Source organism: Microplitis mediator, chromosome 3 (assembly GCF_029852145.1).
Source record: "Microplitis mediator isolate UGA2020A chromosome 3, iyMicMedi2.1, whole genome shotgun sequence".
NCBI classification, from domain to species: domain Eukaryota; kingdom Metazoa; phylum Arthropoda; class Insecta; order Hymenoptera; family Braconidae; genus Microplitis; species Microplitis mediator.
Window position 1 is genome coordinate 1,431,832 of NC_079971.1, and position 15,080 is coordinate 1,446,911.

At 31.0% G+C, this 15,080-nt stretch overlaps 3 protein-coding genes across 8 annotated transcripts; 1 reads left to right on the forward strand and 2 right to left on the reverse strand.

Annotated features, from left to right (window-relative positions):
- Window positions 1–1,451: 1,451 nt before the first annotated feature.
- On the reverse strand, window positions 1,452–8,896 carry LOC130666123 (huntingtin-interacting protein 1). Of its 6 annotated transcripts, none has more exons than XM_057466841.1 (12): window positions 8,699–8,896; window positions 8,272–8,404; window positions 7,992–8,052; window positions 6,716–6,779; window positions 6,187–6,544; window positions 5,680–6,016; window positions 5,377–5,573; window positions 5,152–5,290; window positions 4,995–5,082; window positions 4,840–4,928; window positions 3,289–4,687; window positions 1,452–3,186 (listed from the first exon to the last, which is right to left on the reverse strand). In XM_057466841.1, exons 2-12 carry the CDS (start codon window positions 8,388–8,390, stop codon window positions 3,023–3,025), a joined length of 3,015 nt encoding a protein of 1,004 aa, XP_057322824.1. In that variant the 5' UTR covers window positions 8,391–8,404; window positions 8,699–8,896; the 3' UTR covers window positions 1,452–3,022. The 6 variants fall into 6 exon arrangements, with proteins under 6 accessions (XP_057322824.1, XP_057322825.1, XP_057322828.1 ...); XM_057466842.1 differs by having other exon boundaries at window positions 7,992–8,154; window positions 8,699–8,895; XM_057466845.1 differs by adding an exon at window positions 6,894–7,116 and having other exon boundaries at window positions 7,992–8,404; window positions 8,699–8,895.
- Window positions 8,897–10,144: 1,248 nt separating this feature from the next.
- On the forward strand, window positions 10,145–13,086 carry LOC130664470 (FACT complex subunit Ssrp1). The gene is made up of 4 exons (XM_057464401.1): window positions 10,145–10,391; window positions 10,477–12,219; window positions 12,301–12,624; window positions 12,703–13,086. The coding sequence occupies exons 1-4, from the start codon at window positions 10,338–10,340 to the stop codon at window positions 12,802–12,804; spliced, it is 2,223 nt and encodes a 740-aa protein (XP_057320384.1). The 5' UTR covers window positions 10,145–10,337; the 3' UTR covers window positions 12,805–13,086.
- Window positions 12,903–14,993, reverse strand: LOC130664487 (TP53-regulated inhibitor of apoptosis 1-like). Its single transcript, XM_057464426.1, has 3 exons — window positions 14,679–14,993; window positions 14,388–14,554; window positions 12,903–13,039 (listed from the first exon to the last, which is right to left on the reverse strand). The coding sequence occupies exons 2-3, from the start codon at window positions 14,532–14,534 to the stop codon at window positions 12,953–12,955; spliced, it is 234 nt and encodes a 77-aa protein (XP_057320409.1). The 5' UTR covers window positions 14,535–14,554; window positions 14,679–14,993; the 3' UTR covers window positions 12,903–12,952.
- Window positions 14,994–15,080: the final 87 nt, after the last annotated feature.

Here is a 15,080-nt window from a genome sequence, read left to right on the forward strand (position 1 = left end):
ATTATATTAATAGTAAAACTGTTTAATAAAAATGTAATTTTTTTAATTTAAATGATAGCGAAAAATCAGAGTATTATTTTGATATTCGATTATTTATATAATAAATAATAAAATAATTAAAAAGTATACATGTTATTTAAGGTAATGATTTAAAATAAAGCGTGCGTCCGAATAAAATATTAAATATTCCATTAGACATTATAATGTTGTCAATAAAATGTTTCTTTGTCCGTACAATAAAAATTTAATTCCGTACTTTAATATTTGTTGTTATTTTCATTATCAGTTAAAACTTAATCCTTATTTTAGATTAATATTTATATTATATATTAATAAATAATTATTAATTTTAATTTGTACATCTTAAGATCTTTATTACTTTTTTTTTAATAACAAAGTCGCATAATAAATTCTTGGTTTTTTTAGTACAAAAACTAATTGACAAACTCATTAATTTTATCAAAGGAATAAATACATTTACAAAATTACAGTGAAAAAAGATAGGAGTGAATCCGAGCGGATGTTTATTTGGTCTCGGTGTAAAATTCAATTCGGAGAGTTTATTTTTAGTAAAAGTCTGAATCAAAATGCGGATTTTAAAAAAATTCACTCCGAAATTACTCCGGAAAAAAAATTCCTCTACTCTGTATGCGGTCATTTTTTTTTAAACTCCGGAACGAGTGAATTTGAATTTAAATAAAATTCGTAATCATACCGAATTTACTCCCAATTTTTTACAGTGTGTATAATTTTTCATCCCATTTTATATAAATTTACTCCAATAATAAATTATATTAATTTATTGTACACAGAAAAAAACTTGTCTTCAATTTATAGTGCAAAATATTTTTCGCGCCAATAAAAATTTTTTTCCGTGAGATGAAAACGAATTTTTTAGTCTCAACTGTTACTTTCATTTGTATTTATTCAGAGTACATCACATGTACTTGTGTAAATAATTGAAGAAGAAAATATATAATTAAATATAATAAATAAAAGTAATTAGTTCAATTATTATGCAATCAACTGCAACAAAGGTATCAGTTATTTCAATTTTGTATTTTTAAAAATACGCGCTCAGTATCTGAAGTTTAAATTCAAACATCTGTCATATATTTTAACTTTGTATTATAATTAGTAATTAGTTAAAGATCATGGGTATCTAAACTTAACAACAATAATTTAATTATTGATATTACATATTTTGTTATATTTATTGAGACTTTAAGCAACTGAAAACACAAATAATATTTTTTTTTAATTTATTTGCGTCTTGTTTGATTATATTACATCATTTTCTACTTTCGGTCTGTAGTAAAAACACTTTCTTTTAATAATAATAATAACAATAATAAATATACCGAGTGATCGGGTACTAGTTCCCTGATCGGGTGCTGGGTCTCTTGCATTCTTTAATTTTTTTTTGCTAAAGCGCACACTTATGATATTGATACCATGATTTTTTTTTGACTCCCAATTAACGTCAATAATTTTTTAATTATCAATAATTAACTCACTTTGATTTTTGACATCTATAAGATATCAATTTTGATCTGTCAATAAGGCACCAAAGTGTTGACAAAACAACCAGATTTACGGTGGACACTAGGGTGGGCCGAAAATCCGCTTTTTTTGAATTTTCATTATTAATACCAAAAATATTTTTCTTTGTACAAAAAAAAAAAAATTTTCGGAAAACAAAAAAAATTTTAGGTCGATATCTTAGGCTCGCTAAAGTTAGAAGTTGTTTAAAATTTTTTTTCCAACTTATTTTGATCGGAAATTTAATTCTCTACAAAAAACGGCCTACAATAAAATTACATAAAGTTGATAGTTACTGAGATAATTGCAATTTTGCTCTAAAAAATGAAATTTCTCAAGATATTATCACTTTTTCAGGGTAAAATATAAATTTTATCATATAAATTTCATGGAAAATCAAATTTCGTACAAAATTGGTCTTCTAGTAAAAACTTGAAATTTATAGTTATTCAGAAACTGGCAGTTTTATGTTTAGATAGTCACATTTCTCGTTATTTAGTGGTTTTCACCAAGAATTGGTACTATCTTTGTAACTATCAACTTTTAATAAATTTTTATTAGGTCTGTTTTGTAGAAAATTGAATTTCCTATAAAATTTTTATGATTAAATTTTTTTTTTACCCTGAAAAATTAATAATATCTTGAGAAATTTCATTTTTTAGAGCAAAATTGCAATTATCTCAGTAACTATCATCTTTACGTAATTTTATCAAAAGACCTTTTTTGTAGAGAATTAAATTTCCGATCAAAATGTGTTGGAAAAAAAATTTTAAATTTCTAAATTTAGCGGGATTTGGTGAGTCTAAGACCGACCTAAAATTTTTTTTGTTTTCCGAAAAATTTTTTTTTTGTACAAAGAAAAATATTTTTGGTATTAATAATGAAAATTTAAAAAAAGCGGATTTTCGGCCCACCCTAGTGGACACCCGTCATGATCACGAGGAATACAGGACACAAATTTTCCGTACTTATTAATACGGACATCTAGTCAGTATTTAAATTTTTACCATGCGTATGGTAGAATATAAAACCCAGTTGCTTGATAAAGTCTCAGTAAATAAAAAAAAACTTATAGAGAACGTAGCGTTTGTGGCCTGCTCCAATTTTGCACATTTAATACTTTATTTAAATTAATGAAGAAGTTTCCAATGTAAGAGCGTGATAAAAATATTTTTTACAAACCGATTTATTCAAATTATTGGTGTCGTAAAGTGGCCAAAAATGATACCTCTACCCCATTAAAAATAATTGAATTATTGTTGACCCTCAGTTTAAATATCCTTGATGGTAATTTAAATATTTAAATATTTGGACGTGAGCAATAAGTTGAATCTTGTATAATAATCTTTAGTCGCTACAACTTATGAATGACGATGCTGGTTATATTAATTAATAAAAGTCAGTGTAAATAAAAAAATTATTAAACATTCGTCTCATATATATTAGTGTTATTTAAATATTAAATATTAGTTATTATTATTCACTGTTCATTTTCACCGGCCATCTGATAATGATGACGACGTAGCGCAGCTAGTCGTAATCTTTCAGTCTCCAATGCCTGTTCCAGCTCAAGAACGCGTACCTGCGCTTCCATTTCGAGTCTTTTAGCCTGATGGAGACTTAGTCCGGACATGTCTAGGTCATCTGGTAAAAAATAATGAAATTAAAAAATGATTCAGACTTAAATTAACTATTTTTTTTACAGGGGTAATTATCCTGAATGTAAAAACAATTAATAAAAATTACCATTTTCTTCAACGAGTTGGCCGCAACCTTTAGCTGTCGCTACAACACTACCAGTAGCTCGCGTGACTTCTCTCGAAGCTTCGGAAAGTCCAGCTAAATTGCTGCTGTTTTTGTCAGCCTTCACTCTGCTCGCCACAACTAATTGCGCCGTTGACGCAGCGATACCCTGTGAGGCCACGACCAGCTGTTCGAATTTCCCATTACCCAGCACCACTTTATCAGCAGCTTCCAACAAAAAATTCGCTCCCATCGCGATCGCTTTGGCGGCAGATATCAGACCTTCGGACCACTGGTGGTTTCTTTTGTAAAATTCCTTAGCCGACGCTGTCCCCTTACCCTGCGCGACTATTTCCGTTTGCAGCAGCCGCGACTTTTTGACCAGAGTCCTGATGCATTTCATCAATTCCGTACAGGAATCCAAAATTTTCCCATTCACCTCGAGCTTTAATCCCGAGTCATCAGCCCGAGATTTGTTGAGCATTTCCTGCATTTTGTTCGCCGCTTCTTCGATCGCTTTGTCCATACTGTGGAGTTCATTCTCCACCAAGTCACCCAGCGCATCAACGTTACCTCGGGCTTTTGACAGAGTATTCGCCATCGCTGATATGGCATTCAGTTGCGTCTTCACTCCGTTTATTTTATCAAAGACAACCGGGGATTTTTCTTTCATACTCGCGAGCATCGCGGACGACTGAGTAACGAGTGCTTTGCATTCGTCAGATAATTTATCACCGAGCGATATGTCTGTTGATGTATTGGAAGTTGATTTTGCGTGAATTAAATATACAGCTAAATTATAAGCGACATTTGATAAGACGCGAATTAATTGTTTGCCTTCTTTGGGATCAGCTTCGTAATTTTTGTAAGAAATTTCTAGGTCACTCAGTAACTGGACTGTAGGACTGACTAAACTTTCAAGGTAATCGGGAGTGCAGGTAAGCGCCGAAATCGCTGGGTTGTCAATCGCAGACGACGCATTTTGTATGATTGCTTCTGAAGAAGAGATGCAATTTAAAATAAATTCATACTGAGCGGCATCAAGATCTTTCTTTCCTTGGGCGCGAGTTCTCTCCGTTTCCGACTCCAACTGATTTATTCGCAGGTCCAATTCTTCTTTCTGTGCCAACAAATCATGGAGGTCACCTTCAGCGACTGCTTTTTCCGATGATATGAAATCAATCTTAGCTACCAGAGCTAAATTTTCAGTTTTCACTTCGTCGAATTGTTTTCTGACGTCATCCAAATCGGAGCGGGCTTGCGCAACTCTCTGAGCTTCTTGGTCAGCTGTCGCTTGACCTTGGTCAATTTCTTGGAGCCGCTGTTCAGCTTCTTGAGTCCGTCTTTCTGCCTGTTCTAAAGATATTTTTATTCCGCCCAATTGTTTATCCACTTCGGCTTTCTAATTATAAATTTCGAGAAAAAAAAACATTTTTTTTATTGATTTATCGATATATATAAAAATAAAATCACTTTATCTCTCTGATAACTCAATAATTTACTAAAATATGTCAGTGAGTCATAAAAAAGATAACAAAGTGATATATATTTTACCTTACGAATTAAATTAATGTGTTCTTCTCTCAATTTCGAATAAACTTCCTTTAGTTTCTGGAATTTGTCGTCAATCAGTTTATTCTTATCTAAAAAAATAAAGAAACACTTTAAATTAATAATATTGTTATCACTATAAATAAGTCGATAATCACCTTCGAGTTCTCGGACTTTAAGTATTGCGTCAGCGCTCTGTTTTCCCAAGTCTTCACACAATTGTTTCTGCTGCTCTACTTCGCTGTCCTAAATAATAAAATTAATTAATAACTTTAATTAATTTTCCATAATTTTATAGTCAATTAAAAAAATTACTTTTGTCGTGACCATCGACTCAAGTTCTCTGATATGATGTTTCATTTCTCCGACGATTCTTTGATGTTCTGATAAAAGACGATGCAGTTCTTCTCTTTGTCTCCCATTTTCATGGTGCAAATGATCTATCAAACTGTCCCTGTTGGTTAAATTTTTTGTAGACATGAATTTTATTTGCCAATGAATTGATAAAAAATAACTGATAGCCTTGTCGTAGACTTTTACCTCTCGGCGAGAACATCCGGCGAAACGGAGCCATTTCTTGCGGCGTCCATTTGATCTCCGGGCATGGAATTTGTGTCGGAAGTATCAATAAGACTATCGACCGTCGATTCATTGTCTATTGACTCTTCTTGAGGCAGTACAACCACTGGGGTCACGTATGTCCTCAACTCAGACTGAATTAAAAAATTCGGCGGGTTCTAAAATTCAAAAAAATAAAATTTAGGCGGGCCCTCTTACAGTCATTGCTGAGATAAATGAGGGAGAGACAGAAATTTAGTGTTAATATTTATTATTTAAACCTACTTCAGGTAAACCAGGAATGGTTATAAGATGTTTGAAGTACTGCATGTGTTTTATTGTGTTGTAGAATGTTTTTAAATCGTGAAACTGTTTTGAAAAACGGTCACGATGTCCTTTCAATGTATCAGCGGGTAGCGCGCCGTGGAGTTTGAATAAAATTTTTACGCAGTAGTCGTAAAGTTGGGACGCATCTTGAATACACGGTATCAAAGGCGCCAGTCGACACTGACCACACGGAGTCATTGAATTGGATCTTGATAAATCCAGTGATCCAAAGACTGCTCTTTGTAAATTTAAAATGTCGTCCATGTAATCAAACATTTCTACTGACATTTGAAAACTGAAACAACAAAATTTTAATTTATTATTAATATTTATTTGAAAAGAAAAAAAAAATTCTTACTGCAGAAAAAAGGATTTCCTGTTGCAAGAATTAAATTGAAGACAAAATTTTTTGCACCAAGAAATTCTTTTTTTTCTGTGTATATTTTGCTAAAAAAAAATATTTACTAAATATTAATGTCATTTTCGCCGATCGCCTCCAATTCCTCATTAGTAACTTGAAGATTACCCGGCAGCCCGGGATTACGATTATGAAAATCTAATTTCGTTATGAGTAAGCGAATATACAAATGAATTAATCTCCCATATCCTTCTCTCAAGTGTTGCCACATTTTTCCAAGATCTTCGAGCTTGCCTCTGTGTCTCTGTGAGTCAGCAATAACTCGCGGATGACCTTCTCGTAGTACTTTGTGTAGAACATGACAAAACTTCCAAGCGACAATGCGATTTTCTTGCAATGGCTGTCGCAAAATAAACATCCAGAAGATTGCTCCACTTTTTTCTTGATATGTACCAATAATAGCGCCTGAATCATCAGTCAAGGACTTGTATGTAATTAAAAAAATTAATACCGCAATTCCCACGATTATTTATCACTCTAAGTATTATAAAATCTAATTTAAATTCACGCAACAATTTTTTTTAAACCTCAATTACTACTTATGTACTTTCTTATATAAATTTAAAAAAAGGATACTCCGGACATGTTTTTCTTTTACTGGAGTCTCTGTTGGGTTGACAGCTTTGCTGATGCTGATACTCTGCAAAATAAAAAGAATAATAAGTTATTGTTCAGTAACAATAAAAAAAAAAAAAAAAATGTATGCATATTGATGACAAGTTGAAGCAAAAAAAAGAGTGAATAGAATTCTCACCTGATGCTGCAATTGTTTAGTTGATACTGGAGATATTGGCGACATTGTTAATGAATATGAAGAGGATTTTTAGGATAATTGTCGAAAAGTAAATCTCGCATTCAGACTAATTATCGAATAGATTTTATTACGTCAGTGGCTGTTAGTCTGCTCGCAAAACCTTTTGTTTTTTTTTTAGTTAAAGTTATTGTGTTTATTGACTTATTTAGGCCAAGTGGATAATCTGGTGAGACATTTAAACCGAAAGAATTTGTTAGTGCATTGATTTAAATAAAATTCCATGCGTTAGCATCTCGTGCTTGTTAATAAGTTGCGTTTGTTTTATTTATTTTATTTAAAGAAAGTAAATGTAATTATTATGAATCATTTTGCCTTGGATTTTTTTTTACTTTACTCGGTAAATAAAATACTCACACATGCATCTCATTGAATTTATTTATTTTATCAATGAAATAAAATTTAAAATTGAAATTATACTGAAGTAAACCGACGTCAAATAACTTTTGGATTTTTTTATAAACGATAAATTATAAAAAAAAAATATTTGAAAAAAATGCACGTGGTTTTTTAAATTCTCTACATGTGCATTTTTTTAGTTTTTTTTTTTGTCATTTATTTGTTGGAAAAAAAATCCGAAAATTATTGGCTCCAAATTTCAGGATCATAAAAAAAATGATACTGAAGTTAACCGACGTCTAATAACTTTGGATTTTTTTTTTAAGATAAATAATAAAAAAAAAATTATTCGAAAAAAATGCACCTGTGGTTTTTTAAATTCTCTACATGTGCATTTTTTTTAGTTTTTTTTTTTGTCATTTACTCGTTAAAAAAAAACCCGAAAATTATTGGCTCCGATTTTCAGAATCATAAAAAAAATGACACTGAAGTTAACCGACGTCTAATAACTTTTGAATTTTTTTTTTAAGATAAATAATAAAAAAAAAATTATTTGAAAAAAATGCACCTGTGGTTTTTTAAATTTTCTACGCGTGCATTTTTTCAGTTTTTTTTTTTTTGTCTGATTTGTTTGAAAAAAAAATCCAAAAATTTTTAATTGTCTCCTAATTTCAGAAAAAAAAAAAATTGGCACAAGCTCACCTGAAATTTTTCAAAGTGCTCACGTTCAAGATCCAAACTTGTTTTTCTTTGTTGCAGTACTCTAGGAAGTGACAATGATGCCATTTTTTTAAACCAAAATACGCCCCCAAACCACCAGATATTTTTTCAAATCACAAATTATTTATCTGATTTTTTTATCCGGCTTTAATATAAAGTTTAAACAATTCAATAATTCACAAACGTCATAAATACTTAAGTTATGACCCGAGTCAGTTCAGTAAAATATATAACGCATATACATACATATATTTAAAATTACCTCTTACTTTTTGTTGCATTAACAAACTTGCAAAGTAATCTCACATCAATTATGAATTTATCTTGCTCCGATTTATTTATTATTATTCGTATAAATTTCATTGGGGAACCCACCCACATCCGCGCGAACTAGTCTTGTTTTTGATAAAAAAAAAAATATATATATATATATATAAATAAATATAAATAAAAAAAAGAGGACGAACCGGAGTACGAAAATTGAGAGTTTTGTGAATGACAGAATACAAAATGTGTGAACTAGCAGCGAGATATTTTTCTACTGTGCTCTATGTATACATATATATGTGCGTTTCTATGTATGGTATATATATGTATATATATATTTGTGTATGTACGTATTTAAAAGTACGGAGTACTATGAATATAAATATAATATGTATTAAAATATACTATAGTTTTACAAATACCATCTCATGCTTTGATCTTTCTCTCTCTTTTTCTCTTTCTCTCTTTTTCCTCCACCGGAATTGACCAGTTCCGTTGAATCACACACTTTATGAGGATAATTATCCGGATGGTACCCGGGTAACCGATATATGAAGATCCACGTATTCCGAAATTGATAATGGGGATGGATGGCGGACACATCCACTGACACTATTATTCTTATTATTATTGCACAATATATATATATGTATATATGTACGCGGTCAGAACGTAAATACCGAGAAAATTCTACGAAATAATTTTTGTTTATTCAACTGCTGATACTGCAGACTTGCGAAATGGTCGATAAAATAATTTAAATGGTTTTTTTTAAATCTAGAATTCAAAAAAAAAATTTATGAATTATTAATGTAAATGTAACTGACACGGGAATTTTTAAAATTTTTTAAAATGTAAGTAGAAGAATTTAAAAATGTGTATTTACATCAGTGAAAAATTCATACGCGCGTTTTTTAAAATTTATTTAAAATTTGTAAATTGTTTAATGTCTGCTGCATTTACACTTATAATTATTATTTGAAAGTAAATAAAATTACATATTTTTTTATACTGACAAATGGCGGGAAGAGTATAATTTTAAAAATTTATTTATTAATGAGTTTGAATGTAACTGACAGGTGGGAATTTTTTAAATTTTTGAAAATGTAAGTAGAATAAAAATTTTAAAATGCGTATTTAGATCAGTAAAAGTTTTTAAATTTTTCGCGCATTTTTTAAAATTTATTTATTTAAAATTTGTAAATAATGTCTGCTGCATTTACACTTATAATTATTATTTTAAAGTAAATAAAATTACATATTTTTTATTAGACAAATGGCGGGAAAAGCATAATTTTAAAAATTTATTTATTAATGAGTGTGAATGTAACTGACAGGTAGGAATTTTTAAAATTTTAAATAAATAAATTAAAATAGCGAAGTTTAAAAAAATGCGCGTGCTGATTATTCATTTATGGAAATTCGAATTTTTGAATTTTTATTCTACTATTTTATTTATTTATTTAAAAGTTTAAAAAATTCCCACCTGTCAGTTACTTGACACTCATATTTATAATTATTATTTTAAATAATTAAATATAATTTATAAAATATATGAATTTATTTATTAATTATTTGACTAATTGTTAAAAATAATTGAATTACTAATTTATTAATAATTCAAAAATTCAAATTTTAAACATTTAGTAAAATTTATTTTGTTACCGTTAATTAAAAACAATAAATAATTTACCGCGCATTTATTTAATTTAATTAATTAAGAAATTACGGGTCAGAATGTATAAATTAAAATGTATAACAAAATAAAACCAAGTTTCCATGAACATAAATTTAAAAAAACGTAAACTTTGTTTTGTTGGAAACTGGGCCTGCTGCGCTTGGTTTGTTACGAAAACGCGGGCTTATTATACTCAATCTCACTCTACAATTCACTTGATCCATTTATTATTGGCGTTACACCGGGTAAGAATGGATTTAACGACTTAATAAAGTATAATAATAAACAATTACAAGTGAGTTTTCAATATAAAAAAAACGGATAATTTTAATTAAAAAGTACTTACTAAAAACTAAGCAACCAGTTGTCAAATAAAACTAAAAATGACGGACTTTCTGGAATATCCTGACATCACTGCAGAGGTTAAGGGCGCAATGGTTAGTTTTCCTAAAATATATAAATTTATGTCATATTTAACTATATATTTATGATTCACTGAATTATTTTATTTGAATTTTTTAGACGCCCGGTCGCTTGAAGCTGACAGACCAGCACATAATTTTCAAAAACCAAAGAACCGGAAAAGTTGAACAAATTTCTGCAAATGACCTGGAGATGGTAAACTTCCAGAAGTTTGTCGGAACATGGGGTCTCCGTTTGTTTTTAAAAAATGGTCTCCTCCATAGATTTCGCGGGTTCAAAGAAAGCGAGCAAGAGAAAGTCGCTAAATTTTTTACCGCTAATTACAAAAAAGACATGTTGGAAAAAGAGTTGAGTTTGAAGGGATGGAACTGGGGTACTGCTAAATTCAACGGGTCAGTATTGAGTTTCGACGTCGGTCATCATACGGCTTTCGAAATTCCACTTAGTGACGTATCGCAATGCAACACTGGAAAAAACGAAGTAACCCTCGAATTCCACCAGAATGATGACGCGCCAGTGAGTCTTCTGGAAATGAGATTCCATATTCCTGTAAGTGACAGCGCTGACCAGGACCCAGTCGAAGCGTTTCATCAACAAGTTATGGAGAAAGCTTCGGTCATCAGCGTCAGTGGTGACGCGATTGCGATATTCCGCGAAATTCAATGTCTTACACCACGTGGTCGTTATGACATTAAAATATTCCAGTCGTTCTTTCAATTGCACGGTAAAACTTTTGACTACAAAATCCCAATGTCTACAGTACTTAGATTATTTTTATTGCCGCACAAAGACAGCAGGCAGATGTTCTTTGTCGTCAGTTTGGACCCACCAATAAAACAGGGACAGACGCGTTATCATTATCTTGTTTTGTTGTTCAATCAGGAGGAAGAAACTTCTATCGAACTGCCGTTTACTGAAAAAGAACTGAAAGAAAAATATGAAGACAAGTTATCCAAAGAATTGTCGGGACCAACTTATGAGGTCTTGGGTAAAGTTATGAAAGTTATAATAAATCGTAAGTTAACTGGACCCGGGGGATTTTTGGGACACTCTGGTACCCCAGCTATTGGATGCTCATTCAAAGCTGCTGCTGGTTATCTGTATCCACTGGAACGTGGGTTCATTTACGTTCACAAGCCGCCAATTCACATACGATTTGAAGAAATAGCATCAGTTAATTTCGCACGCGGTGGGGGGTCGACACGTTCGTTTGATTTTGAAATCGAACTGACCAGTGGAGTCACCCATACATTCAGCAGCATCGAAAAAGAAGAGTACAATAAATTATTCGATTTCATATCATCGAAGAAACTGCGGGTTAAGAACCGCGGTAAGGGAGACAAGATGAATTACGATAATGACTTCGGTGGCAGCGACCAGGAAGACGAACCGGATGCTTATCTTGCGCGGGTTAAAGCTGAAGCTAAAGAACGGGATGATGATAATCAAGACGACTCGGAAGACGAGTCGACTGATGAAGATTTCAACCCGGCGCAAGAAGAGAGTGATGTCGCTGAAGAGTATGACAGTAATCCTGGTACCTCTGACAGTGATGATGATTCGGATGCTGCTGGCTCGGATGCAAGTGGGAAGAAAGAGAAGAAGAGCAAAGATAAGGAGAAGAAGAAATCAAAATCTGCTAAGACTGTGTCGGAAAAGCCACGCAAGTCTCGTAAAAATAAAAAAGAAAAGGACAGCAATAAACCGAAACGTCCAGCGTCGGCGTTCATGATCTGGTTGAATGCTACGAGGGAACAAATTAAAAAAGAGAACCCGGGAATTAGCATCACTGAAGTGTCGAAAAAAGGAGGGGAAATGTGGAAGGAACTCAAGGATAAATCGGTAAGATTTCATTTTTATTTTTTACTGCGTATGAATTTTTTATTTTTTTTTCTTTAATTGGGAATTTAAATTTTGGTTTAGGAGTGGGAGCAAAAAGCCGCTAAACTGAAGAAAGAATATGTGGAGAAAATGAAAGATTACGATGCTACTAAAGACAAAACGGTTCCCGAAAAAAGTGAGAAGAAGAAAGAGTCGAAGAAAGAGAGCAGTAAGAAAGACAGTTCTCCTACAAAAATGGCTGGTTCATTTAAAAGCAAAGAATATATTAGTGATGATGAGAGCAGCGATGACAGTTCGAAAAATAAGAAAAAGTCTAAGAGCGATGATGAGGATGATGACGATGAAGTTGATGCCGATGCCAGCGAAGACGAGAAGCCGAAGAAGGGAGAGAAACGTTCCGCTGCTGTAAGCTTATGACATTTAATTGCTTATTTTATTTACTAGAGTAATTATTTGAGTTTAAATTTTATAAATGTTTTTTAGGATGACAAGAAGAAACCTAAAAAAGGTAAAAAGGAAAGCCCGCCAGCATCTAGCGATGAAGAGTTCGAAGAACCCGAGAGTGATGCATCAAAAAGCGATTGAATAATTTAATTACATTTTATTGATATTTATTTCTTCTTTTATACAATTTAATGAATAATTGGTTATTAAAGTGAACATAAAACTACAAAATATTAATAATTTATGTTTACATTTTCTTTATTCATTGATTGTAAGAATTGTCGGTTGGTCAGCTAGGGGGAAGTTTTTCATTGTTCGTTCCCAAATGATTTATCTCAATGTCTTTTATTTCTATTTTATGATCCTTTATAGCTTTCTGTAAAAAAAATAAGTATTAATAAAAATATTTTAATAATTAAGTCACTTAAATTTATAGTATTTTGTGTGACAAGGGATGAAACATGTTCAGAAATTCACTCTGGAAGAGAAAGATGCAACTTCTGCGTTAATAAATATCTAGTTAAACCAGAACAATTCGACTACCATAATACATTCATATCATAAACTCTGCGAAGAAGGTAAATGTATCTGGTATTCTTTTGTTCCTCTAGTTTTAATTAAACCACGTGACTCTATTTATTAACCATCTGATTAGATATTTATCAATCTCTAGTGTTTTTCTGAACACGCTCTGTTTCGATGCTGGTAAAGTAAAAAGACCTAGGTCGTGTTCAGAAAGGTAATGCGCATTTTCATCCCCCGACAAAATATCCTCAACAAAATATCCACGACAAAATATCCCACGGACAAAAGATCCCCCGACAAAATATCTTTCGATATAATTTTCACAATTTTCCTGAAAAACAAGCACCCAAATTAGTTGTGAAAAGTATGCTACTGAAGTTAGCCGACGTCCAATAATTTTTAGGTTTTTTTTTAAACAATAAATTATTAAAAAAAAAATATTTGAAAAAATAGCACCTATAGTTCATTAAATTTTCTACATGTGCATATTTTTATTTTTATTTTTTTTTTAAATTAAGTTGTTCAAACAAAAATTCAAAAATTTTTAACTGTCTGCTAACTTCAGGATCATGTGAAAAGTACTTATAAAAATTTTAATTTTTTTTGGGGACATAATATCTGCGACAAAAATCGTTGATATTTCTAAATTTTCATGTTTATTTTAGTGCTTATGATGGTGTGAGTTAGTTTGTCAAGAGAATTTCGCTGATAGGATATTTTGTCGAGGATATTATGTCCGGAGATATTTTGTCGGGGGATGAAAACGCGCGGAACCGTTCAGAAATACACTCTGGAAGAGAAATATTCAACTGCTGCATTCATAAATATCCTCTGGTCAAACCAGAGGAACAATTCGACATTACAAAGGTACTAATCACCTGGATAAGTTATTTTTCATCTCCAGTGTATTCTTGAACACACCTAGTACCCAATCAGGAAACTAGTTCCTTGATCGAGTACTGTCTTTTACTTTATCATAAAAAATAATTAATAATATTAAAAAAAAAAAAAATTGCCTGAACGCATTCTTTGTACACTTGTAGCAAAGCACTGCAAGGAGCATCATTGGTATCTCCTTTGAGAAATTTTTCAGAAAACCAAGTATTGAAACAGTCATCATACTGTTTTTTCAACTGACTACACGTTTCCATAGTAATAATTTATTTAAATCTATAACAAATATAAAAATTAAAAAATACCTTGAGACATGTTTGGTAAATTTTGAAGAGTGGAGCACACACAGAGTCATTCGTGTCACCTTTCAGGAACTTATCAGAAAACCATGCTTGGAAACACGTGTCATACTGATGTTTTAATTCATTACACGATTCTCCAATGCTATTCATTTAGATTCTCCAATTTGCTCCTGAAAGTAGACATTAAGACTTCTAATTTATTCACATAAAATGCTTATTATTTTTGTAAAACAATAACTATTTTATTTGAATATTTATTTTTTTACTTATAAATTATTAAATGATGCAACTTACGAAAGCAATTCAAATTTTGAATAATTTAATTGTAATTTTGGTGTCTTCGCATTTAATTCAATAAATTCTAATTTTTTTATTCATCACGACAATGACACATAAATTTTTCTACTCCTTTTATCATACAAATATACATATATATAAACAAATTGATTTTTTCGTCCCAATTATTGATAAAAATGCCGGCAATTTTAAATTTTCACTCCAAAAAAAAAAAAAAAAATGAATTATTTATAAAATAATTTTGAATTTCGTGCAAATAAATAAATAATTCAAATTATTGATTTATTATAAATCAGTTAATTCTTTTTTCAAATTTTTCAACACGATTTAACCTAATAAATATATATATTTAATATATAATTAATATAAATTTACCGGCTGAGGGTAAGAAAATTTCTG

Coding starts and splice junctions, on each gene's coding strand:
- LOC130666123 (XM_057466841.1), bottom strand. CDS start 8,390: ATGTGGGTGGGTTCCCCAATGAAATTTATACGAATAATAATAAATAAA. Junction 6,545..6,715: donor AAAAGAAAAACATGTCCGGA/GTATCCTTTTTT, acceptor CTGATGATTCAG/GCGCTATTATTGGTACATAT. Junction 4,929..4,994: donor TAAAGTCCGAGAACTCGAAG/GTGATTATCGAC, acceptor TTATTTTTTTAG/ATAAGAATAAACTGATTGAC.
- LOC130664470 (XM_057464401.1), top strand. CDS start 10,338: ATGACGGACTTTCTGGAATATCCTGACATCACTGCAGAGGTTAAGGGC. Junction 10,392..10,476: donor CAGAGGTTAAGGGCGCAATG/GTTAGTTTTCCT, acceptor TGAATTTTTTAG/ACGCCCGGTCGCTTGAAGCT. Junction 12,220..12,300: donor AGGAACTCAAGGATAAATCG/GTAAGATTTCAT, acceptor ATTTTGGTTTAG/GAGTGGGAGCAAAAAGCCGC.
- LOC130664487 (XM_057464426.1), bottom strand. CDS start 14,534: ATGAATAGCATTGGAGAATCGTGTAATGAATTAAAACATCAGTATGAC. Junction 13,040..14,387: donor TTTACCAAACATGTCTCAAG/GTATTTTTTAAT, acceptor TTTTTTTTACAG/AAAGCTATAAAGGATCATAA.